This window comes from Ceratotherium simum, chromosome 1, assembly GCF_057802395.1.
Source record: "Ceratotherium simum simum isolate JZ-2026a chromosome 1, ASM5780239v1, whole genome shotgun sequence".
In the NCBI taxonomy this organism is placed as follows: domain Eukaryota; kingdom Metazoa; phylum Chordata; class Mammalia; order Perissodactyla; family Rhinocerotidae; genus Ceratotherium; species Ceratotherium simum.
Genome location: NC_141900.1, coordinates 61,865,169 through 61,891,434, shown reverse-complemented (window position 1 = coordinate 61,891,434; position 26,266 = coordinate 61,865,169). Strand labels below are relative to the sequence as shown.

Below are 26,266 nucleotides of genomic sequence, written 5' to 3'. Positions count from 1 at the left end.
TGTGGGCCAGAGCTCTGGAGAAGAGAAAACTAAATGGGAAAGAGCTTCAGAAATTTGCATAAAGTTTCCCTTGAGTCGTTGACTGAATACCATTCTGTGCATGCATATGGTGAATCTCCACAAAGTTGGGCAAAGAACAACACCTCAGCAAAGAACAACTACCAAGGAGCTGTACACCAAAAAGTTCCCAGAGCTCACACAAAACTGGGAACTGTTCAAGTTCCTACCAGTCGGAATTACCTTACTGATTACATGGAACATTCATTGGAGCCCACAGGTGAGTCATACCTTAGCAGAAAGGCTAAAGTAGCCATCGAGTTAAAGCTATCCTAGGGCTGTCCTAAAGAGTTTATAAACAAGCCTCAAATGAGTCAAGCTGATTCTTAAGTAACTGACTGCCAGAACGAAGTCCAACCACCTTTAAAGGAATACAAAAAAATCCTTCACTCAACAGCAGAAAATTCACAAAGTCTGGCATCTGATGAAAAATTACAAGAGAGACAAAGAAGCAATCAATACAAATAGACAAAAATTGACAGAAATGATAGAATTAGCTTATAAGGACTTTAAAACAGCTATTAAAATATAAATATGATCAGAGATTTAAAGGAAAACATATAGGAGAGAAATGGATGACATAAAAAGAACCAAATAGAAATTCAAGAGATGAAAAATAAAATATCTGGTATAAAAATTTCACTGATAGTGGGGCTGGCCCTGTGGCACAAGCGGTTAAGTGCGCGTGCTCCTCTTTGGCGGCCTGGAGTTTGCAGGTTCGGATCCCGGGCACGCACTGAAGCACTGCTTGTCAAGCCATGCTGTGGTGGCATCCATATAAAGTAGAGGAAGATGGGCATGGATGTTAGCCCAGGGCCAATCTTCCTCAGCAAAAAAAAAAAAAAAAGGAAGATTGGCATTGGATGTTAGCTCAGGGCTGATCTTCCTCACAAAAAAAAAATTCAATAGTATTAACAGTCAATTAGATAACAGTAGATTAGAGACTACAGAAGAAAAGATAAGTAAACTAGAAGAAATACTAAGAGAAATTATTTAAAATGAAGCACAGAGTGAAAAAAGGCTGTGCGTGTGGAGGGGGAAGAACAGAACCTCAGTGATCTGTGGGGCAATATCAAGCAGTATAATACATGTATAATTGGAGTCCTTGAACTTGGGAGGAGCAGAGTATAATGGGTAAAATATTTGAAGAAATAATGGCCCAAAATTTTCTTAATTTGATGAAAACTATAAACCTACAGATCCAAGAAGCTCAATGAGCCCCAATGGAATAAACAAAGTAAAAAAATAAAACAGACCAAGGTGCATCATAATCATATTGCTCAAAACCCATGTTAATGAGAAAACTCTTAAAAGTGGCCGTAGGAAAAAAATACTACGTACAGATGAAGAAAATCAAACATAGACTTTTCTTCAGAAACTTTGCAAGTATTGTGACAATGTCTTATGACAATAGAATGGTACCTTTCAAGTGCCAAAAGAAAAGAAACTCTCAACCAAAAATGTATCCAACAAAAACGTTTCAAAAATGAACGTAAAGTAAGACTTTTTCAGACAAAACCTAAGGGAGTTCACTACCATCAAATCTGCACCTACAACAAATGACAGCAGTAGTCACTGTAAATAGTAAAGATGGGGCTGGAAATAGAAGTGTGCTGTTGAAAATGTTTTGCATTATACCTGAAATTATATTATTTGAAGGCAGACAATGATAAATTTAAGATGCATATATATTGTAAATCCTAGAGTAATCAAAAAATAAAACAAGCAGTATAATGAATAAATCAAAAGTGGATATAAAATGGAATATTTAAAAAATACTCAATTCTTTGAAAGAAGGCAAGTAAAGAGCAAAAAGAGAGAAAAAGGGGCCGGCCCTGTGGCTTAGCAGTTAAGTGCGTGCACTCCGCTATTGGCCGCCCAGGTTAGGATCCTGGGCACCCACCAACACACTGCTTGTCAGGCCATGCTGAGGCGGCATCCCACATACAGCAACTAGAAGGATGTGCAACTATGACATACAACTATCTACTGGGGCTTTGGGGAAAAAAGGAGGAGGATTGGCAATAGATGTTAGCTCAGAGCTGGTCTTCCTCAGCAAAAAGAGGAGGATTAGCATGGATGTTAGCTCAGGGCTGATCTTCCTCACAAACAAACAAACAAACAAACAAAGAGAAAAAAAGAACAAAGAACAGATGGAACAAACAGAAGCAGCAAGATGTTACATTTAAAACCCTTCATATTGATACTTACATTAAATATAAATGGTCTAAACCAGAGTTTCTCAACCTCAGGGCTATTGACATTTAGGGCCAGATAATTCTTGGTTGTGGGGGCTGTGCTTTGCATCATAGGATGTTTAATAGCATCCCTGGCCTCTGTGCACTAGACGCCAGTATAGACCTTCCCCACCTCTGTCATTGCAACAAGCAAAAATGTCTCCAGACATTGCCAAATGTCCCTGTGGGGTAAAATTGCCCCTTTTTAACAGCCACTGATCCAAACGCTCCAATTAAAAGGCAGAGAGTGTCTGATTGAATGAAAAGCAAGGTCCAATTATATTCTATCTAAAAAACCAAAAAACAAAAAGACCACTATAATACAAAGAGACAGGTTAAAAGTAAAAGGACAGTTTCCTTTGTTGGACTAAACGCACAATGAGGCCCCTTATTGCTCCAAGAATCTATGACCACTGCTCTATTTTGTGGTATCCGCACTGATTCCCTCAGCCCTCTCCCACTATCCATTCACTTGTGTGGCAAACCACAAGCACAGGCATAACATTCAAAAGACACGGGGAAAAAGTCTCCTTCCCTCCCCTGCATTCAGTCACCCCATTCTCCTCCCTGGTGGCATCTACTTGTACAATTTCTTATGTATCCTTCCAAGATATATTCTATGCATTTGCGAATATGAGTACAGGCATTTTTTTCCTTCCCACAAACAACACATTTGCACAATTTTCTGCACATGGTTCCCCACACACACTTAGTACAGGTTGGAAATCTTTCATATCAGTAAACAGAGGTAGATCTTCATTTTTTTTTTTTATAGCTGGATAGCATTCCATTGTATTGATGTGCTGTCATTTATTTGAATAATCGTCTGTTGATGGACATTTGCTTCCAATCTTTGCTAGCACAACCAATGTAGCGATGGATGACCTTGTACTCATATCATTTCACACGTGTCAGTGTATCTGTAGGATAAATTCCAGAAGTGGAATCCTTGGGTCAAAGACTAAGTATATATTTGTTATTTTGGGAGATATGGCCAAATTGTCCTCCATGGAGGATATAAAACTTTTTGATTTTTGCTAATCTGACAGGTGGAAAATGCTACCTTGTATATTTAATTTGCATTTAAGGGAGCTTGAATATCTTTTCATGAGCCTGAGTGGTATTGCATTTGTTTTGCTGTGAACTATCCCTTCATATCCTTTGAGATGGTCTTTTCTTATTAATTTATAAAAAGGACATGACGGATGGTCATGTCCTGACCAATGACCTTGACACCAGCATCAACACACCTGTCACTTGTCTGTGGATTTACTAACCCAGGTATGGAATCTTGGCTTTGCTACCTGCTGTGCGATCTTGGGCAAATTACTTAATCTCTTTGGGCTTCAATGCCCAAGTATCTGGCATAGAGTCTGGCTTATCAACATGGCGCAGGACAGCACCTTTAAAACCAAGGAGTTGGCTTGGACATGTGAGTCAACAAACTACAGGACACGTTTCTCCGCGGGGAAATTTTGCTTAGACACGGAGGCCCGCACGTAGCAACCAAACCGCGGAGTCCGGGAGGAGCGCCCCGAGGAAGTGGGGCCCGGATCCTTAAAGCCCCAGTTCTCCTTTTCGAGAACAACTACCAGGGCTGAGACCAAGAAATAAAAATCCAGCAAAGAGGGGAGCCACTTTCTGCAGCGAGATTCGCCTCTCGGCCGCTCCTCCTGCTCCCAGGCGCCCTCCCCTACCAGGCCGAGCGCGGCGCTGCGGCCCCGTCGCCCCAGACGCGGCGGGTGCGGCGCGGCCCGGGGGCCCGGGGTGGGGAGAGGCGGGCGTGGGCCCCGCGGTCACGTGAGCCGGGCCAGCTGTTAGCGGAGGGCGGCGGGCGCGAGCGCCAGGAGTCTGGGGAGGGGGAAGCGCCGGACGGCCGCCTCCGCCACTGCAGCTGCAGCCCCCGATGTCGCCGCAGTGATCGCGACCGCAGCAGCACCCGCACCCGCACCCTCAGCGGCCGCAGCATCAGCACCGCAGGGCCGAGCCCGGAGCCCACCACCCCGCAGGTGAGCCCCGGCGGTCACGACTGGGAGCGCAGGGCGTCTGCAGCCGCTTCCCCGCGCGGGTTTCACCCGGATCCGCCATCGCCGTCCCCCGTGCCTCGTCGCCTCCTGCTGTCCCTCCGAACCCGCAGGTACCGCTACCTGGGGCCAAAACCCGCGGGTGCAGGCTCCGGCGGGTTACGGTCCCTGGGGGATCAGGGGAGAGGTGGCCTTGGCTCAGGGTTAGGGGTGACTTGGGCTCGTAGGCTGCGGGAGCGCAGGAGAGGGACGCCCCATCCCGGGGCACGGGCACTGCAGCCTGGTTGGAACCTCTCTCTGCTCTCCGCACCCCAACCCCATCCATCTTCCCACCTCCCTTTAACTCGCATAACCTCTCAAGCTGCTTTTCCTGTGTTTCGGTTTCCTGATATCCCAGCTGCTGCCCCGCTGGGGTGTGTACCTTGTGCGCCCTCCACCCCCGACACCCCTCGGGCCGCTCCCGGGGTTCGGGGCTCGCTGGGGCGCAGCGCCGGTGGCGGAGCGGGCCTGGCACTTTCCCGGGAGGTAAGGCACCTGCCCCGCGGGTGGGCTCGCGCGAACATGGCTGCCTGGAGGGGCCTGCGGCCCTTGGCCCGGCTCTGCCCCAGCGTCCACCGGGTCCGCGATCGCCGAATCGTGTCCGGTGGACTGCCCTCCAGTTAAGGGCAAACGTACGGGCTGTAGCTCTGGTCTACGCGAGCCGCAGGACTTGACACAACTTCCCCCCAAGCCACACCCGGGACGATTCTTGGGGTGGGGGAGTGTCAGGGCATGTTAACGCCATGGCGCCGGGGCACTTCTTGGTAAAAGGCACTCATGTATTTGAGATGATTATCCACTTCAGTTTGCCTTTGCGTCCTCGGTTCGCTTGTCTGTCGGGGCTCCGATTATTTGGCGACATCACTGGTGAGGTCTGAGACGAGTGTGGTCTGCAAAGCAGGAGGGACGCTTGAACTTTAGAGAATTGACAGGAACTCGGATTTAGGGGTTAAAAATGACCATTAAACCCAAGTGCATTTAAGGAAGCTGTCATTTGCTGTGACCCAAAACTGCCTTAGTAGGGTTCTGCTAAATAATAAGGTCTTTTTGGATTTGCTGTTTAATTCTGGCTTGCAAGTGTCTTGAATTACACTTGTGTCCAGCTTCCCGGTGGTGTGTGTGTGTGTGTGTGTGTGTGTGCCTACTGGGTTCCAAGCCTGACCAGAAGATGCATCAGTTGCAAGGAAACCTATGTTAATTCAAAATGGCAGCGTGAAAAATCAGGCCAGGCTGAAGCAGCACCGACCACAGCTAACATCCGCTGCCCCCTGACTTAAGCCTTGGTGAGGCAATCTATGGGGAGGGAAGGCTCTCCTGGGTGTGGTTGCAGCCAGCCCTAAGGGGTAGGGAGTGATTCTTGCGTCAGGCTCGATTACAGGGTGCTGCAGGGTCCTGGGGAGGTTAAGTGGGAAGTTTGGGTAGCTGTAATTATCTTCGGTAACTTATCAAAAGCTGATGTAAAGACCTAATTAAAACTCGCTGTGATTTTGGTCTGATTTTCTCCAGGCTCCCCTAAAATCGATTTATGTGGCTGTTGATGTCTCTTTCATACGTAACTTCTGTGTTTTGTACCTACAAGTGGCTCTTAAGAGATGAGTATCTAGTGTAAACATCATCCAAGAACAGTACATATAACAAATACCAGGTTCTTAGAGCAAGTTTCCTTAGAAGCACTGATTTAGCACCATGAGCAAGCATCCAGGCACCAGAGAATGGTAAATTCTTGAAAGGTGACTCATTTTAGGATTTTTTTTTAAACAGCCTTTCTTTCTCCTTTCACTGCTGTGCTGCCAGCCATCTTCTCATTTAGGGAGGAGGAGTTGCATGAGGAGGCAAGTGTTTCAGGGATAATGGAATGGAGGAAGATTAGCACAAAGGTCAGGAATGGTGAGCCGGAAGCAGCCTGAGAGAGGTTGTCTGCTGTCAGCCCCCTTTTTACAGCCCAGGAGGCTGAATCCAGCAGGTTGAATGGACTGCATCCAAGGTCATATAGCTGGTTGGCATCTGGCAGTGAGGACCGAAATCCAGGTCTTAGAACTCCCCATTTCAGGGTTCCACATGCCACCTTTCAAAGCCTGGGGGAAAAGGGCAAACCTGTCATTATTAGGATGGGCAAACACTTAGAGCAGCTCGAAACCAAACTGTGACATGAATTTTAAAATCTATAGGTATTTAAAGTGACTACACCTTAGTTTCCTGATTCAAGCCCATTTAACTTCTTAAGCTGTGTCCACCTCCTTCCCATTTCCCAGTGACTAGACTGCTTCTATATTTAAGCACCAAAAACATAATTTTAGTCAAAATCTTTGAGGTGAGAAGTGTATTTACTGGTTAAAAAATGAGTTGCTCCTGTTTGTGGAGAACCATTAGGTCAATTTCTTTTTAAAAGAAACCAATGTGGGACATATAATAGCTTTTGAATGTATCTAATTTTAAGTAAAAGTAAATATCAAGCCTATTTTAAAATAACTTTGAAGCAGCACTGAAGACAGAGGCTTTTTCTAGAATTTGAATTTGAATTCTCTGAGTCATATCAGTAATCTCAGATCTACTAAAACAGAACTAGAAATTGTGTATGGGTTGGTGTTTGTGCAGAGGTGGTGAAGATATGGAAAATATTTCTTCCGGGCATTCTGTACCTTCAACCCAGTCATCTGCAGAAGGAGAAAGTGGGCAGGTTGCAGGGAACAAGGAGAATAGTTTGAGACGGTGAAGCAGATAGGAGCTAGATATGGGTAGATATGTCGAAGCAAAGACATGCTGATGCCACGTGTGCCATTTAAAAAAAATAACTTGCATTAGAGCATGAATGTGAACATTCATTCATTTAAATTCCCCTGCTATGCCAAAGATATTTAAAATCACAAGTTTTTAAAATAAACACATGCAATTTGTGTTTATTGGAGAACAATAAAAAATACAGATAAGCCAAAGTTATTATTATTATTATTGTTTTTGCTGGGAAAGATTTGCCCTGAGCTAACATCTGTTGCCAATCTTCCTCTCTTTTTTTTCCTTCCCAAAGCCCCAGTACATAGTTGTATGTTCTAGTTGTAGGTCCTTTTAGTTCTTCTATGTGAGCCACTGCCGCAACATGGCTACTGACAGATGAGTGGTGTGCTTCTAGGCTTGGGAACCAAACCCAGGCCACCGAAGCGGAGTTCACCAGACTTTAACCACTAGGCCATCAGGGCTGGCTCCAAAGTTATTTTTTAAAAATCACCCATGATCCCTTTATCCAGCAATGATCAGTCATTATGATAGTTTGGGATCATTTTCATTGGAGTGAGAGCCTAGGTCTGTGCTATCCAATTCAGTAGCCACTAGCCAGCAGCCACATGTGGGGATTGAGCACTTGAAATGTGGCTAGTCTGAATTGTGATATGTTGTGAGTATAAAAAACACACCAGATTTCAAATATTTATATAAAAAAAAGAATTTAAAATATCTCATTAATAATTTTTATATTGATTATATATTGAAGTAATATTTTGGATATATTGGATTTAAATAAAATATGTTATTAAAAATAGTTTCACCAGTTTCTCTTCATTTTTTTAGATGTGGCTACTAGAGAACATAACATTGCATATGTGGTTTGCATCTGTCTTCCATTATGTTTCTGTTGGACTGCGTTGGTCTAGATTATTAACAGAAAGTGGAGGTTGGTTGAGGTGTGTGATACTGTTCATAGAACTGGACATGTAAGGAGAGAGAAGCTTGAACAGAAACTGGAGGGGAGATAGGATGGATGGAGAAGGACTACAAGGAGGAGGTGCTCACGGACACTTTGTAGATGGAGAGAGTGAGTATGTGGTGGGCTGGGACTGCTGAGTTATAAGACTTTATGAAGCAGAAAAGGCAGAGTGCGTGGTGTTCCAGGATCTGGAGTCAGTGGAATGCGGGTTGGCAGGGGTTACGGTGGTGGGACAGTAACCAGAGTGGTGAAAGGATAGCGTGGGCACAACTGCACAGCACATTGGAAAGTAACTTGCACATTCTGGTATGTCTGGTTTCACAAACATATCAAATGCATCAAAACGAGATGAATGCATCTCCTACAAAGAGAGATTCTCAGGCTGCAAGTTAGGGGACCTTGGTCCTAGCTCTGGTTCTGCCTCTAATTAGGAGTGTGACCTTGAGCAAGTCACTCATCAAGGCTCTTATCATCTCCTTCTTAAAATGGGATAAGCAAGAGCTGTCCACCAATTTTGCTAGATGGTTTCCATGGGCTGAGATATGGCATATTGAAAAACACAAAGGATTATTAGAATTTACGTTACTGTATTTCAGCACTACACACTGAGATAACTTTTGCTTCTACACTTGTGCATACGAAGACAACAGCAACAAAAAGACTAGCCTTCCTCTGGTTCTACCAATATAAATGCTCTAAACACTTACATTTTTGAGTAATAATATTTTTGGGGATTAGGAGTGAATTGGGGATCTGGACAGATTTCTTCCCTTCTTTCTCCATCCCAAATAAATTATCCCAACGCCGTTTATTGTTTAATACACCTTTTCACCTTGGTTTCAAATTCAGCCTTCATCATATACTAATTTCCTACATTATATGGGTATATTTAAGGAGTCTCTATTCTGATAATCTGTTTATTCTTGCATCAGTATTGAACTGTTTTAATTACTGAAACTTTATAACATGATTTAATACCATGCAAGGTTAGTCTTTCCTCATTAGTTTTCATTTCTGAAACTTCTTGGCTAATCCCACATATCCTTTCTAGATGAAGTTCAGGATCATTTTTGTCAGGTTATTTCCAAAATTGATTGCTGCCTAGTGACTCCATGGATTAGGGAAGACTGACACCTCTGTATAGCATTAGATCTTCCCAGCAAAGAACAGGAATATCTCACTACCCTTCATATCTTCTCCTATGTCTGCATAAAGCCCTATGGTTTTCTTCGTTGAGGATATGTACATCTCCCTCTAGTAAACTTATCAGAAAATGGGCAGAATCCCCATAAAGAAAAATACGGAACTCCAATGATGGACTTAGAAGAAAGCTCATGCCAACAAAGACTAACCCTGCCTTTGGTTGGGAAAATGAAGTCAGGACAGCCTGGTGGTTAAGAGTATTTTAGAGTCTGGATTCCCACTCCACTACTTTCTTATTTGACCCTGGGCAAGACTTAACCACTCTTAACCTCAATTTTATCATCTTTAAATGGGGATAATAATACCTGTGTGATATGGTTATTATGAGGATTAAATTATTTTATATATTTGTATGTATTGCTTAGCATGTTATTAAGCACATAGTGAATGCTTAATATTCCAAAACAAAATTTTAGATTTTATGATTTTGATTATTTTAGTTGTCTTTGTCAAATGAATCTATAAAGCCAGTATAAATCCAATCACAGGCCTAGAGGGACTCTGGAAACGTTTCACCAAATTTTTTAAAAGTTCAGCTTGGGAAACAAATGGATGAAAGAGCCAGTAAATGTAGAGAAGAGTTATTGGGAGTGAGGTAGGATCTGTGCTCGCTTTATCTCTGAGGTAGATTGGCCACAATCCTCTAGCATTTGGTACCTACCTGTACCAGGTGATAGACATATCCCTTTGCATCATTCTGTGTATCTCTTCTACCCTCACTCTCATACCTACCCCCAATCTGGGCCTTATATGGGACGTTCTTCTCAGCAACTCTTAGGGGTGGTTTCAGACCTCTTGTCAGTGGAAGGGATGGCTAAGACCATGTGCTCCTATTCCCTTTGTGACAAGTGAGCTACCTGAAATCCAAGAAGGCGAGAAGCGATGCAGGTGTCAGTCATATCCACCTGTCCTCCCTCCCCCAGAAGCTTCCAGCATCATCAACCCAGTCCAGGATGGCAGTGAACTGAACTGGATGGAATGTCAGGTCCCCAGTCAGAGTGACTGGAAGGGGAGGGAGCTGGGGGCCTTCCAGTTGAGCCTTACCTGAAGTGGAGGGAAAGAGCTGGAGATGGTTCATGTTCCCTTCTTCTTTTGTTCTTAATGGTTATATATTTAACGTAAATCTCTTAGTGCTTAATCTGCTCCCCTAAAGTGAGTTGGACATCCTTGAAAGCTCCCATAAGCTTTCCGATCGTTGTTTTAAGTTGAGTTACTGCCCTCCTCTGTTGGTTGTGTACATGAGCACCTCTTTTTCTAGATCATAGGGGCCTTAAAGCATCTGTTCAGCTCCATTTTCCCTTGGGTTGAACAAAGAACTTGTAGGTGGTCAGGGGCTCAAAATACACATTGGTAATTCACATGAATTTTTTTTTTTTTTTTGCTGAGGAAGATTGGCCCTGAACTAACATCTGTGCGCATCTTCCTCTATTTTGTATATGAGATGCCACCACAGCATGGCTTGGTGAGAGCAGTGCATATGTCTGTGCCTGGATCTGAACCCACGAACCCTGGGCTGCTGAAGCAGAGGGTGCAAACTTAACCACTATGCCACCAGGCCGGCCCCTTCATCTGACTTCTTAAAAATTGTAATTAAAATGAGGTAGCGATCAAAGGCTCTTCTGAATATCTTTTTATCTTCTCAAAGTAAAACCTTAGTGTATTTTAAAATTGCACTTGGCAGTGCCCTAGTGACCTGAAAGAATTAGACGAAATGTCTTAAAATGTCCTTCTTGTTTTTTTTTTCGTGAGGAAGATTGGCCCTGACCTAACATCTGCCAATCCTCCTCTTTTTGCTGAGGGAGACTGGCGCTGGGCTAACATCCATGCCCATCTTCCTCCACTTTATGTGGGACGCCGCCACAGCATGGCTTGACAAGTGGTGCGTTGGTGTGTGCCCGGGATCTGAACCAGTGAACCCTGGGCCTCCGCAGCGGAGCGCGTGCACTTAACCCCTTGCGCCACTGGGCCAGCCCCAAAGTGTCCTTCTTAAGCACTAAAGTAATCAGATTTTTAAAAATAATTAAAAATCCAATAAAGTAACATGAGCTTGCTACAAAGAAATTTAAAATGACATAACTAGATAAAGTAAAGTTTCTGTCTCTGTATCTCACCCTTACTCCCATCCTCAGTTAGATATTAATCCTTCCAGGTTCTTTTCTTTCTTTCTTCCTGTCTATTCTTCTATCTAATTGTATATACTTATATTTACATAAATGTTTATATATACACATATAAAAATATATACATATACACACTATTTTCATATACATATATTCATATATATGAAATATGTATATGTATGCACGTTCCTTTTGATAATAAAATGGGATAAACTTCCTAATGGTAAAACGCCAATGGCTCTAACCTTAATGAACATTTACCAAGTAGTTTTTAAGTCCATTTTGCTAGACATACAGAAACCCTCTGGTTACTAGCAAGACTTAAATCTTATTACTTTATTTCTTCTGTAGGAAGTGAATGTTCAGCTAATTTTTTTACAGGGACAGAGTGTAAACCACCATTTTAAGAATGATTGGGAAGGATTTTTAGTATTATAGTTTACAGAGTTAACAGGTACATATCAAATCACATTAATGGGAAAAGATCAGAATAGACAATGCATCATTTAGATGAGAGAGGAAAACAGATGGTGGGAATAGGAAGGTCATAATTCAAAGTAACCTTGCCAAATTAGTGGACACAATGACAGTAATGTCAGAAATGAGAACAGAAGGAAATGAAAGGACCCTAGATGCGGCTCTTCAGTAGCTCCCAGATCTTTCCCACAGAGAATGGTTTTGGCAGCTAACCATGTACCTGCCTATTTCAAACACATTCTTCTTCCTTTATCTCTGTTATCATTATATTCCCAGAACCCGGTTCTTTAAGAACAAGTTAAGGGAACAAACCTTTCTTGAATTCCAGATACTCTGCGTATATTATCTCATTTAATCTCCTACCAGTACACAGTAGATGAGATAGCCACATTTTATAGATGAAGAACTTATTAAGTGGAAGAATTGTACCTGGAATCCAGGTCTATCTGACTCTTTCTTTAAAAGCCATAGTGTAACTGCTTAGAGAGATTATCGTGACTGCACAGGTCTAATGTGTATCATTAATGTAATGCAAGTCATTTTCTTTCTGTCTTTATATTGCTATGAAAGATGGAAAACTATCCAACCTGCCATGTATTGGAAAACATCTTTCTTACAATGAATTTGATCTGACTATATTTTTCTAATTTGACTAGTTTGAGTGAAAAAATGAATCCTGCTTGTGCCGTTTATCTACTCTTTCCTGCATTAAAAAAAAAAATGTATCCATGAGAAATGGATGCCATTCAACTAATCTCTCCTCCTCCCCTCACTCTAAAATCCCTAAAAGAGCTCTTGCAAAAGAGATATGCACGCAGCCTGCATTTTCTTTTAAGCAGTACCATATTTTAAATGGACAGATCACTGGGTGTGGTGAAGTTTTTGCAGGTGGTCCTTGAATCCACACGTGTCCCAACATTGAATGTGCACAGACTAAATAATGAGCCGTATATACCTGCACTACTGTTTTTCAAATGTGTAAGGATTCTATTGTCATTTAGTAAATACAAATCCATTGAAAGTGTTACTAAATTTGTAACATATATTCATTACATATTTTTACCAACCAACTGCAATGACTGTTATGTGGGGTGTCCATGAAAATTTTTTGTCATTTAAAAGTTGGGAAACATCATATAAGTATATTTTGCATTATAGAGAAATTCTGGAGTGATTTAAAGAATACTTTTGAAAAGTGACCAGTTACCTCCTAATTTATCCCATGAATAAATGTAGATTTTGAAGCACAGCATTCCATTTGACTATAGAAAAGTCTACATTTTCTTACTTATTAGTCTGTCACTTGAATCATTAAATTAGACATTTTACTTTATTCATATTTCTCATTGTGACCATATCATTTGATCTTGCAAATGAGGCAGAATCAGATGTGGCCAAAAGATAAAATGAGTTCATTTGCCATGGCTGAGCTGTGGGGTTCTCCCCAACCCATGAGTCTCTGCCCTGTTGCAAGGCCATATTTATTAGCTGCGATGAATTGGGGTAATAGATTACTTTGATTGCAACACTTCCTTTTCTTTTTTTTTAAAAAAATTTTCATACAAATTCTATATTTTCATGTGGGAAATGTGAAAATGCCTGAATATATAGAGGTTAAGAAATTGTCTGCAACCAGAGATACTATTATTCCTAAAAATTTTGTTGCATTTCCTTATGATCTTTTCGCATTATCTATCTAGATAATATGCATATTTTGAATGATACTATATATAATTTGTGTGACCTCTTTTCATTTTACCAGCTTGTTCCCGTGTATTTATGTATTTTCCAGCTTTCCATGGTAGGTGTAGATAGCCAATTACATATAATAAATTTGTTTTGTTTTCTTTTTTGATTCTTATAATCATCTAAGTGGCTGTATTTTGGGGGAGAGGAATGCACCAGCAGTGGTCCATTAAATTATCAGCGGTTATGGTGAAGTTGAGTATTCATTAATTACCTGGAATTTTGGTTTTAACAATTTTTAAGTACACACTCTTTTCATTTCCTCTTGCTAATCACCTGAATTGCAGTATTTTTGGAACGAAGTAACAAATCAGTTTGTGATCATTTCAATCATTAAGAAAAAAGTATCCTAAGGATATTCCTTAGCAGTTTTACTGATTTAGAAATACTCAGCTGCTTGACATGATATTTAACTCTTCTTTTTTCTGGCTCAAATTCTCACTTTCTGTCTAAGGCAGAAGAGTCATGATAGTCACCAAAGGATTTACCTTGCATCTATGCTAAATGAAGAACACTTTTTTAAAAGGCATTTTTAAAGAGTTGGATGACACTTGATTTCTTTAAAGTGGTGAAAAATGCAAAACATTTAAATAACACTTAACAATCTTCTTGATTATCATGTAGTCTGATTTCCCAGTTTTAAAGCTAGAGACAAGAAAACACAGCCTCCTACACTCCTATTTGTCATACAAGGGAGAGAGAATCCTGCTTTCTCAAGTTCATCAGGGATGGATTCCACCCACCTTCATCTTGAAGGCAAAGAATGTTGCTGAATTCAGCAACATTCAATTAAAACTAAATGGTTTCCTTAAAAATAAAATTGAGAAGCAAGAAGGCAGAAAGTTGATGGCCCTTGAGGCTGGTTGATGCCTTAAGGGGCTTTATTGTACTCTTCTCTTGTGTGTGTTTTGAAAATTTCCACAGTCCCACAAAGAGCCAGGCAGAAAAAATGAGTAATACTTTTGAGAAGCAAAGAGGTTAAATAACCTCTACCAATGGATACTGCACACCAGTCTGAACAGGCCGCATCAGAATCACCCAGGCATTTGTGAAAAACATCCTTGCTGTGATCTCAGCTCAGACACACTGAATCAGAATCTCCATGGAGGGGGTGTCTAGGAATCTGGCATTTTAACAGGCTCTCCAGACCATTTTGATGCGTGGCCAAATGTGAATACCATGGATTGAACCACAGCATGGGAGCACCTTGTCAAAATCAGATTTCCCTGCTCTTTTTCTCTCAATGAAGTGAAATATAGCTACCCCCCTTCCCCTTCATTTGCTTAACAAACATTTAGCGAGGTCTTATTATGTGCCAGTCTGTGTGCTAGGTGCCAGGGAAATAAGAATTTACATGAGTCCTTGCCCTTATGGGGCTCACAGTGTGTTGAGCAGAGACAGGTGTTGTACAACTTGAGGAAAAGGAATAAGATAAGGTAGAGGGAACTAGGGACTCTCCTCTTCCCTCAGCACACTGACGTACCAAGCCAAACTAAAATCCCTCCCCGTCTTCTCTTCCTTCCTCAGCGGTATCTGAGCCCCCAGATCAGTTACTCCCAAGTAATAACTCCAAGAAAACATTCTCTATATTAGATCAGTCCACTGCTATTTCTTACCTTAAAAGAATTTTAAACATCTTATCATGTGCTTTACTTTTAAAAAGTTATTTATTATAGAAAATTTCAGGCATATACAAAAGTAAGGAGAGCAGTATAGTAAACCCTCATCTTCCCATCACCCAGCTTCAGCCATTTTTGTTGCATGGTCCATCTTGCCTTATCTGAACTCCCACCCTTTCTCCCCACCCTGGATTACTTTCATTATATTACTTCACATGGAAATATTTCAGTATGTACCTCTAAAAGATATGGGCTCTTTTCAGACATAACCACGACATCATTATATCTAAGAAATGAACAATACTTCCTTAATATCATCAAATATCCAATCAGTGTTTACATTTCCCCAGTTGTCTTATAAAATTTTTGTACAGTTAGTTTAAATCAGAATCCAGATAAGTTCTATTTATTGCAATTGGTTGATTTATCTCTTAAGTAACTTTGTCTCATAATCTTTTTTCCTTGCAGTTTTCGTTGTTGTTGTTGTTGAAGAAATTAGATTTGTCCTATGGAGTTTCTCATAGTCTGGATTTTGCTGATTGCATCCCCAATGTGTCATTTGTTTTCCCTGTAAACTGATGGTTAGAGCTAGAGGCTCTGTCATTCCAGTTTGAGTCTTTAAGCACATTTTAGTTACACTTGAATGTGAGTGTGTCTTATGTGTCAGGTGCAAACCATTGGTGAGAGGGTGCAGGAGCGTAGTAGGAATTGATGCAAAACTGGCAAACCCATCACCAGTGAGTAGTAGGAGGGAGAAAAGTGAACATTTATTGAGTGCCACTGTATACAGCCACAGGACTAGGTGCTTTCCATAAGCTCTCACACAAACACAAGTGCTATGTTGTATATGGGGGATTAGTTCCATTTTCACATGTGGAAACTCTGGTTCAGAGAGAGTTCATAACCTGCCTGTTTCTCCAAGTTAGTGGGTGGAGTCAGGATATGAACAAGTGTCTGTCTATCTTTAAAGTGTGTCATTCTCTTGCCCCTGTACACATGGGGCTACAATGCCAGGCAAGCATTGTTAATGACTATGATTGAACATGAAGAAAAGAAAAAATAGCCATAGCCCCAGGGTGATGATAGGTGGCACTTCCACTGGCTCAGTGTCAGGGAGTGGAGGGGAGTGTGGAGAGGAGCCCTTCTCAACTGCAGTCTTGCTGTCATGCAGGAATGTGGACCTGGGGTGGCCAGATCTTTTGAGTTTTCAAGAAAAGCCAAGTATCTGAATTTCTGTGGAAAATCTCTAGATTTTAAAATGTTAGCTGCTAATTCAGATCTTAAAAAGATACTGTCTAGGGCGGCACTCTGGGCCAAACCAAACAAATTGCAGCCTGCCACCCCTTTCCCACCCCGTGCTGCTCAGAAGTATGTCAGCTGAAGATTGGCACTGAAGACCGCGGGAGTTAACTGTCAGAGGTGGGTGTTGCCCTTGCAATTAGAGAAAGGGAATATTAAGCAGCTCTTAAAAGACATCAAGTGACAATGAAGCAAATTTTCAAAAGGTGAAAGAGCATTTAGACACTGTAAGGAAAAAGCTGAGTTTCTGAAGTCTGAACAGATTAGACCTTGACAAAGGAACAGCCTTCATCAGGTATCTTTTCTCATCCTCATGATGATTGAGCCCTTGCTGTGTCCCAGGTGGTATTCTGAGCACTTTATAAGTATTTGCAAGTTTCAGCTCATTTAAACCTCACCACAACCCTGTCATTATCCCTGCCATAGAAAGGTGACATGGGGCTGAGATTTGAACCCAGGTGGACTCCAAAGCCTGCTTACTTACTTAGTACCCTACACGGTCGCACTTCCGTTAGATAGTTCCTCGTTCAAGGCTTTGAGTGTTAGAAGCTGGAATTCACTGGCTGTGTAGTCCTAAAGCTTTATGTTCTACTCTCTTGAGCTTTCAGTAAAACACTTACGTAGAAGCTTCTTTCAGGCAGAGCTTGATGGCTCTGAGCTAATTTATATGCCTTTCATCATCTGGCATTTACATATCAATTTTTAGTTAGCTGATTCCTTTCCCAAACGCTTTATTTATTCCTTATTATTTCAATAGCAATATAAGGCAGAAAAATCAATTTATAAATGAGTATCATTTGTCCTATTTTCAGTTCAGCAGGAATGTCAATAATTTAAAAAATGAACCCATCTATAAATGAAGTAACACAATAAAATAATTTCTTCTTTGCTTTTCTGGAAGGTGGTAATTCGTAGACCTTGGATTTAAACTTACCCAGGCTGCTCAATAAAGCTGGGAGCTTGGAGCGTAAGGAAGCCTAGCTGGACGTTTGGGTTTCATTTCCTTGTATAAGGAAATGCAGTTTGTCACTGTTATTTGCAAGACAGTTAATAAGCCTACAGCTTATATAGACGGTCATTTTCTTCTTCACGGGCAACTCAAGGCTTTCTTATTACTGGATAAGGTAACTGATGAGGGACACTCTAGCTTCACTGAGATAAAAGGACAGGGCAGTTTGGCAGTCAGGCAAAGAAAACCCTTGCTCGGGCTTGGAGCATTCACGCCCTTCAATAGCAACTCACTGAACTTGAGGACAAAGACCTTTTCTCTCATGCAGCTTCCTCCCTCCTTGTCTAGACATTCTGGAAGCAGTCTCCTAGTTACAGGGGTACAGTGCTCCAGCCCTTCAAGCCTGCACCCAGCCTTCTGTCCCCAGTCAGAGTGTGAGTGTTGGTAGATGTGGCTCCTGTGCTGTGAACTCCGGGGAATCTGGAGTTCTGATATCTCGTTCCCAAGAGGAAGTCATGAATCCTAAAAGGAGTTTGATAAGGAGGACAATGATGGTTAGAAATTGAGCTTAGGGATACTTGATCACAGCGGACAGCACAATCTCTGAAACCGCATGGTCCAGTACTGTAGCCTCTAGCCACAAGTAGCTATTTAATTAAAAATTTTTTTAATTGTAAAATACACGTAAGATAAATTTATCAATTTAATAACCATTTTTAAGTGTTCAGTATATTCATATTGTTGTGCAACCAATCTCCAGAACTTTTTGCAAAACTGAAACCGTACCCATTAAACACCAACTCCCCATTCCCCCTCCCCTAGCCGCTGATAACCACCCTTCTACTTTCTCTCTCTATGAGTTGGACTACTCTAGGAACCTCACAGAAGTGAAATTATACAGTATTTTTCTTTTTGTGACTGGCTTATTTCACTTAGCATAATGTGGGCTATTAAAATTTCAGTTGCTTAAAAATTCAGTTCCTCACTTGCGCTAGCCACATTTCCAGTACTCAATAGCCCCTTCTGGCTAGTGGCCACTGTACTGGACAGCACAGATATAGAACATTTCCATTATTGCAGAAAGTTCTATTGAACTAAAGGACTTAAGTCTAAAGGAAAATGGATGGCTTGTACTGAGACCTGACTGGAGGTAGGGCTGGGAGAAGGAAAGTACCAGCTATTTTTTCATGCCCTTGCAGCTAGTGAATAATCTGACTCCTTTTCACCACCACAAAACAGTACCAGCTACATGATGTTTTAATATTTACAACTTGCATCCTTATCCCAGCCTCCAGTCTTTTAATATCCCCTCTCTTCTAATAGCATACAACATTAAAAATAATTTCAGAGAAAATATACAGTATAGACTACAGAAAAATGTACTTAAAAATATTCTTAGCAAGTCCTTCTTAGGAAGGGCCTGTCAGTTTAACTATCTATGGGAGTTAAATTGGAGCGTTTCATTAATTGGAACTGTTAGTTTATTGCTAGCCTGGCAAAAATCCTAATTGGTATTTATCACAAAGAAGCCTTATTCAGTAGACCTACCCTTTAAGCCCATTGCTTTTAAAGATTTTTGCTTGAAACACACAGTAAGAGACAAATGGGGTGTCTCAACCTGGTACATGTACACAGTTATGTGTTCATATGTGTATACCTGAACTTAAAATGAAAGTTTCTTGTACCATCTTACTGAGATGCATGTATTCTTTTATAAAAAATGCTTTTCTAAAAAAGATGCTGATCCTATCCACTAAATTGATTTTATAACCCATGAAAGGGCCACAATATACAGTTTGGAAAACACTGCTTTAGACACATCTGGGTTCAGTCTCAGACCTATAGTGTACCCTCATCCCCAACTCTGGAACCCCGTGATTCAGAAAATGGCTTCAGAATTGCATCTCAAAATCAGCAAGTTTAAAGAAAAGCCATCAATCATGGCTTTATTTCTGGGTCAGCTCTGTTCACTGATTTTAATGCTGATTTAAGTAGAGTGTAGTTATGATAGAAAATCCATTATCAAATGCTTATACTGTTCTCCAAATCTGAATATAAAAGATGAAAAAAAATTTTATGCAGTAAATTTCTGCATTAGCATGTGTGATTGGGAGTTAATTGCACTTTAGTTTATTTTTCTCTGTGGAGGAGAATATGACATTTCATAATGCTGATTAAGGTTATAGAGGGAAAAGGAGAAAAATCTTAAAGTGGGTTTCTTGTGTCATGCATGAATAATTTAACAGTTTATGAAAATCTTATAAACAAAGATTTCAAAATGCATGTTTTATACAGTATATAGATGAGTTAACTTGTCAGATTTTTTTTCCTTTTTAGTGCGGGTGTCTAGTATCTTCACCACTATTTTGATAAATAATAGGAACAAAATTGAGTTTCCTTGAATCTCTTTCAGAAGGATTTCATCTCGGGGTCAGCAGAGAATTGGCTTCCTGGTGGGCCAGTTTTTCTTTTCCTGTTAAGGAGACAACTGTAGGAGGCTGGCCCACTATTTATGTGAATAATAGTAATCAAAATTCGTGTCCTCCTTGAAGAACTCTGAATTGGGCAGGCTGTGAAAAAAAGTGCAAGACAGTATCAGAGAATAACTATAATAATGCTGAATAAAAAATTTCATCCTAGCTATAACTCATATAAAATTTGGCAGTTTTGAAATTTTAGATGCGTCAGGATATAGAAGTAGAGCCAAAATTTTTCTTTAAAATAAAATTCCAAAATTGGTAATATTCCCTGGGTTTATTTTTTAAAAATCATTTTCATGATTATATAAGTATAAATGCTTGTAGGAAAATTGAAAATTAAAGGAAAATATGAAAAAAACAGAAAGAATTCAATGGTCAGGCTACCACTGTTAATGTTTTTGGCACATTTCCTTCTAGTCTTTTTCTATGCATATTTTTTTACACAATTAAGATAATTTATTTTGGATTTTGCCCCCCCCACCCCCACCCAAGCCATTTCTCTATGCAGTTAAGAACTCTGCATAAACATTTTTAATGGTTTTATAGTATTCCACCATATAGATGTAGCATAAACTTTTTAGCTATTTCTCTGATGCTAGATAATGAAGCTTCAGTACATTTTTCACCTGTATAAATACCGCTCTGGTGAACACTTTTGTGCATAAATCTTGTTCGTATTCCTGATCATTTCCTTAGGGTAGATACATAGAAATGGAATTACCTGTCGATCTCATCTCCGTCTACTGCGCTGTCTCTTCTCTATCATAGCCAGCCTCTTTAGAAAGTTGTCTCTATGCACTGGCTCCGTTTCCTACCTAAAACCTGGCTTTAAAGTCTTCAGTGGTTTTGGTATTTATTATGGGATAGACACTAAAATCCTTGCCGTAGCCTTCAAGGCCCAACGTGGACCCACCTGTCTACCTGCCTCTCCAGCCTTTTCCCCTCTCTTTCTGGCCTCAGCTGCACTGGTTTTTTGATTAATTGGCTCCTTCCCCTTTCTCCAGCCACAGGGCCTTCAAACCTGCATATCCTCTCTCTGGAACAGTCTCCCTCCTCAGCCATCTGTCCTTTGTGGCGTGGGAGTTGAGATATTTGCTTAGAGGAGGTGGTTGGAGGTTTGAGGAGAAGTGAAGGTATCAAAGTTCATTTAGGAGAGAAAGAGAGGAATTGACCAGAGAAGTACACAGAGGATTTCCAGGTAGCAGTGAGGGCCACTTTCATGGTGTATTCAGAGTAGGAATATGAGATTCACATCAAGGGAAATGGTATTGTTATCAAGGGCTATGAGCACCTTTAGCCTCTGGAGAAAAGAGCTTGCTTGAACCCAGTCTGCCTGGGGAGTTCCGTAGCTGCTTCCTATGGTTTGTTTTCTTCAGTCTTCCGGAAGTGTCCTGTTTCCTCTTTGCTAATTCAGTTTTTATGGATGACAGCACATTTTGTCATTAGAATGAGTGGAGGACTTCCCAAATAACTACTTCTGGGATCATTGGAAGCCTTAATGTGAAAATCTTCATTTCTGGGTTTACTGGGAAGTTGTAATGTTGCCTGTCCAATAGGATTCCTACTACTCACGTGTGGCTATTTAAATTTAAATTAATTAAAGTTTTTAATAAAATTAAAAATTCAGTTCCTTAATCACACTAACTACACTTCAATAACCTCCTAAGGCTAGTGGCCACCATATTGGACAGTGGAGATAGAACATTTCCATCATTATAGAAAGTTCTTTTGGACAGCACTGATCTAGAGAGCAGAAAAGAAACCAGCTAAGTCATCTCTGAGGCTAGTCAGTGTGTAGAATGGTGATCTAGGAAAAATAAATGGACAACTCGCTTTGGCTAGTTTGCTACTGGTTGTGATACACAGTTTGCTGGTTTATCTAGCATTTTAAAAAAATAGACATTAAAATTTTGCTCCCTTCTGGCATTCCCAATCATTCATAAAATTCAGTGGAAAAGCCAGCCTCCCTGGGCCCACATACCCCTGGGCTTCTGTTGCCTACATCTTCGTCATGCTTATGTGACCTAGATGACTTGCTGACCAAACAGATGTCCTGGCTGAAGAATAGGTACTTGTCAAAAACTCTGTAGGTTTTATTTATTTTCTGCAGATACGTCTCATAAGACCAATGGATTCCTACTATTTTTAAGGATCAAATAAAGTAAGGTTCTGCTCATAGATGAGACACTAGCACTTTTGAAATGGCTCCACAATGAGGGAGGAAGGGAAGTCGTATTACGTATGAGAGGCTTATAAACATAGGTAAATGCATCCTTTCTCCATATTATCTTCTTCTGGGTCTGTTTCACTGTATTTGGCCCAGCCAGCAAGTCTTCCCACACCCAAATTCTAGGAACTCTCTATAAAGGCATTTTATCTTATAATTATTCTAGGTCTTTCTTACACATACAGAGTCTTTGTTTATTTCTCTCTACCCCCGAAATCTAAAAATAATACAGTTTTTGTGAAAATGGGAAATGGTAAGGGGGAGAAAGAACTGGAGTCTCTTTATTGTCCTGCCTTTTCTTTCTCACGGAGGAGGTGGGGGATATTCTCCTGAGCTGGGAGGGAATTATTTTCAGCATTATGGGCTTCCTTACTTCTCTGTACCCTGGGGAGGGGCCTGCCATAAGCAATGCAGGAATGAACTCTGACAGCCCAGGTGTGCGTGTACAGACTAATCTGGAGTAGCCTCGATGTAGACGCAGCAGTATGGTCCCTCACAAAGATGCTTCTAAATATAGAATATTGCTGACTCTGTGATTTAATAACTGCTCCAGTTATGAGTGATGTGAGTTAGTTTTGATTGGCTTGCTTAACAGAAATTTTGAGATGCTGCTCTATTTGAACAGTCAAAACCTAAATAAAATATCATATACTCATGTAGCCTCTCCAGTTTGCAAAATATGTTCTCAAGCATCATTTCATTTGATACTCAGGATAAACCTGTGGGCTGGGGCAAAACATTTGCAGAAGAGAAAGCCTAGGCTCAGAGAGGTAAAGTGACTTGCTCGAGGTCACACAGCTAGTAAGTGGTGGGGTTGAGTTTCGAATCCCAGTTGCTTTTCTGAGAACATTGCTTTACTTCTTGTTTATATTTTGGACTAATAAAATAAAACACATTTAAGTTGGAATAATTGGTAACACAAATATGATAGTTGGTTCAATAGATAATGTTTGTTGAGCGCCTATAGTAGGGAGTAGAGAAAGGGGCTACTGTAGTTGGCGGCATGGGTCCTGCCCTCAGGGAGCTTTATTTGAAACAGCTGAAGCAGTACATTTACAAACAGCAAATGCATGTTATCCTGGAACAAACTGGATGCATTAATGCTTATGGATGCTGAGACAATGAGAGAGTCCATTATGAAGGCTTCCTGAAAGAAAGGGATTTTGGATCAGATCCTGAAGGATATGGGCAAAGACGAAGGGAAGGACATTCTAGCCAGCTGCAGAGGCATGGTGGTGAGAAAGAATTGTAGAGAGTCACCTTCGGTTTGGTGGAGTAGTAAGAAAGAAGAAAAGAGCACTTGTTCATCATTTATTGAAAATCTACCCTGCAGAAGGCATTGTGTAGAGCTGGGTTTACAGCGGTGTGCAAAAGAGACACGGGCCCTGCCTTCAAATTGCTTAAACTTGGGAGGGAGACTAAGTATTGATTGTTGGTAGTAAAATAATTACACAAATATGTCAGATCGTGATTGTTACTATAAAGGAAAAGGATAGGATTCTATGAGAGTGTATAGTACAGCGACATAAATTAGACTGACATTTGAGCTGGTTTGTGAAGGAGCAGAAGTTAACTAGGCAAATGGTTTTGGTGTAGGGAACAGGGAAAGGAGTCCTCAGAAAACAGGGTACAGCATGTGCAAAGGCCCTAGGAGTATTGGAGGAATTAGAAAAAGCCCTGTGTGCTGGAGCTGAGGGAGTGGAGGAGTGAGTGGCGTGAGATGAGGCTGTGGAGGGGGCATGAGCTTGATCAGATTTTGATCTTTATTCCAAGAGCCATGCAAAACCTCTGAAGGATTTTAAGCAGAGATGACATGATTGACATGATCATATCTTCCTTTTAGAAAGATCACTTTGGCTTCAATGTGGAGAATATTTTGGAGGGGGAATAATAGTGATTATGGAGTAACCCTTTAGAAGGCTACTGCAGTGATCCAGGCTAGAGATGATGGTGGCTTGGGACAGGGTGGTGGTAGTGGAGATGGAGAGAAGCGGATAGTTTCCATAGAGATTTTAGAGATCAGATCTACAGTGGAATTTGGTGGTATGTTAGGTAATGGAGAAGCAGATGGTAGGGATAGTTCCTGAGTTCTGGATACTCCAGTGGGATGAATAGTGGAGCTGGCCAATGAGATAGGGAACCTTGGAAAGGGACCCAGTTTGGGGAAGAAGATGATGAAATCAGCTTTGGATATCAGGTAGATAGTTGGATCTATGGATTGGGAGCTCAGGAGAGAACTGAGCTGGAATAAATATGTAGGTCCTTGGCATATAAGTGACCAATGAGCGTGAATGAGTTTTCCCAGAGAGAAGAGAGCATTAAATGAGGAAAGAAGGATCAAGCAGTGAGGATGCTCCATGGTCAGGTAGACGAGAACAAGGTAGCCCAGGAGCAGCTGGAGAGGTGGGAGGAAAACCAAGAGGTGCTTGAGTGTTACATCATTGAGGTAGAGTAAAAATATATAAAAAAGGAAGAGTATCTTTCAGTTTATCTCTAGACCCATTTCCCCATCATCACCCCAAAATCTATTAGGTGGCATCCATGCATCTCTAGATCCGAGGCGCTTCTGTAGTGCACTGTTACAGGTATATTTATTTATTTTTGTATTATTGTGACAGATTGCAGTGTGTGTGTGTTTTCTGTCTGGAACAATAACCTCCTTTCCTTTCTCCTACGTCATTGCACTTTTGGCTGCCACTGCAGTTTGTTGCAATTCTGAGCTCGTTTAATCCCAGACTACTAAACAGTATCTGGTCCCGGTGGCTCTGTAATTCTACTCCAGGCGCCCCACCTTCATTTGCCAGCTGGGATCTCTTAATGAGCTAGCTGCACACAGCTCAATACTAAAACTATTTTAGCTGGTGAAATATGTTTGAGGAACTCACTGTTGGAATGTTTCACATTAGGCCTGCTCCCATTCTGTCTCTGGCATTCTCTCTCTTTTCAGGATGGCTGTAGCTCCTCCAAGTTACTGTTTTGTGGCCTTCCCACCACGTGCTAAGGACAGTCTGGTGGTATTTGGGAAAAATTCAGCTCGACCCAGGGATGAAGTACAAGAGGTTGTGTATTTCTCGGCTGCCGATCATGACCCCGAGAGCAAGGTTGAGGTAAGTCGTGCGTTACAGTCTCTCAGCACTTATTCTCTTTCTCTGGCTTTGCCCAGCCCATCTTAACTTCATTCATGGACGTCTGCTCACTAGTCGGAATTGTCATGTTGGTTCTGTTGATTCCTGTTTCCATTCAGGTTTGTTCATAGCCTTAAAAACAGAATCACATGGAGAATTCTATGTTCTTTGCTATGGCCCTTGTTTTATAATTAAGTAAAATATTTCCATGGTTCCAAAGTCAAATCTACAAAATCAGGTATATATGTAGAAGTCTAACTTCTATCTTTGTCTCATTTACCCTATTTCCTTTTTCTCCTATAGGTAACTGTGTTTTGGAAGTTTGGTTTATCCTTCCATTTAAAAAATTGCATGTATATGTAATAAACTATTACATAGTTTATTATGTAATAATAAACTATTATTTCACACACACATGCATATGCATATTCATCCCAGTCCCTTTCCTCCTTTCTTAGATGAATGGTGGCATGCCGTATACACTTTTCTCCACTTTGCTTTTTTCTACTAAACCCATATCTTGGAGATCACTTCATTTGGTATAGAGAGATTCTCCATTCCTCATTTAGAGCTGCATAGTATTTCTTCTGTGGATGTATCATAGTTTAATCAGGCCCGTATTGCTGGACATTTGGGTTGTTTTCCACTCATTTGCTATTGTACGTAGTGCTGAAGTGAATGATAGCCTTGTGCATCTGTCATAGTATCTGGTTTTTGGTTTGTATATTTTTATCATGTTAAAAAATTATCCATCAATTCCTATTTTGAGTGCTTAGAAAAACTGTTTTTATCAGTATTTCTTTGGGATAGGTCCCTAGAAATGGGATTTCTGGGTCACAGGGTAAATAAGTATGTAATTTTGTTAGAATATTGTCAAATTTCCTTCTGTGGGTAGTGTACCATTTTGTATTCCCATGGGCAGTATATGACAATGCCTGTTTCTCCATATTCCTGAAGTGTGTTATCA

At 41.0% G+C, this 26,266-nt stretch overlaps 1 protein-coding gene across 2 annotated transcripts in view; it reads left to right on the top strand.

Annotated features, from left to right (window-relative positions):
* The first annotated feature begins 4,143 nt into the window (after positions 1-4,143).
* SCRN1 (secernin 1) overlaps positions 4,144-26,266 on the top strand; it is a 61,638-nt gene continuing 39,515 nt past the window's right edge. Inside the window, exons 1-2 of one of the 2 annotated variants that reach the window (XM_004418874.3) lie at positions 4,144-4,303; positions 25,122-25,281. In XM_004418874.3, coding sequence (XP_004418931.1) covers positions 25,123-25,281 — 159 coding nt within the window. In that variant the 5' untranslated portion in view covers positions 4,144-4,303; position 25,122. Of the gene's footprint in view, positions 4,432-25,121; positions 25,282-26,266 lie in introns of both variants that reach the window. The other variant, XM_087429148.1, reaches the window with a different exon arrangement.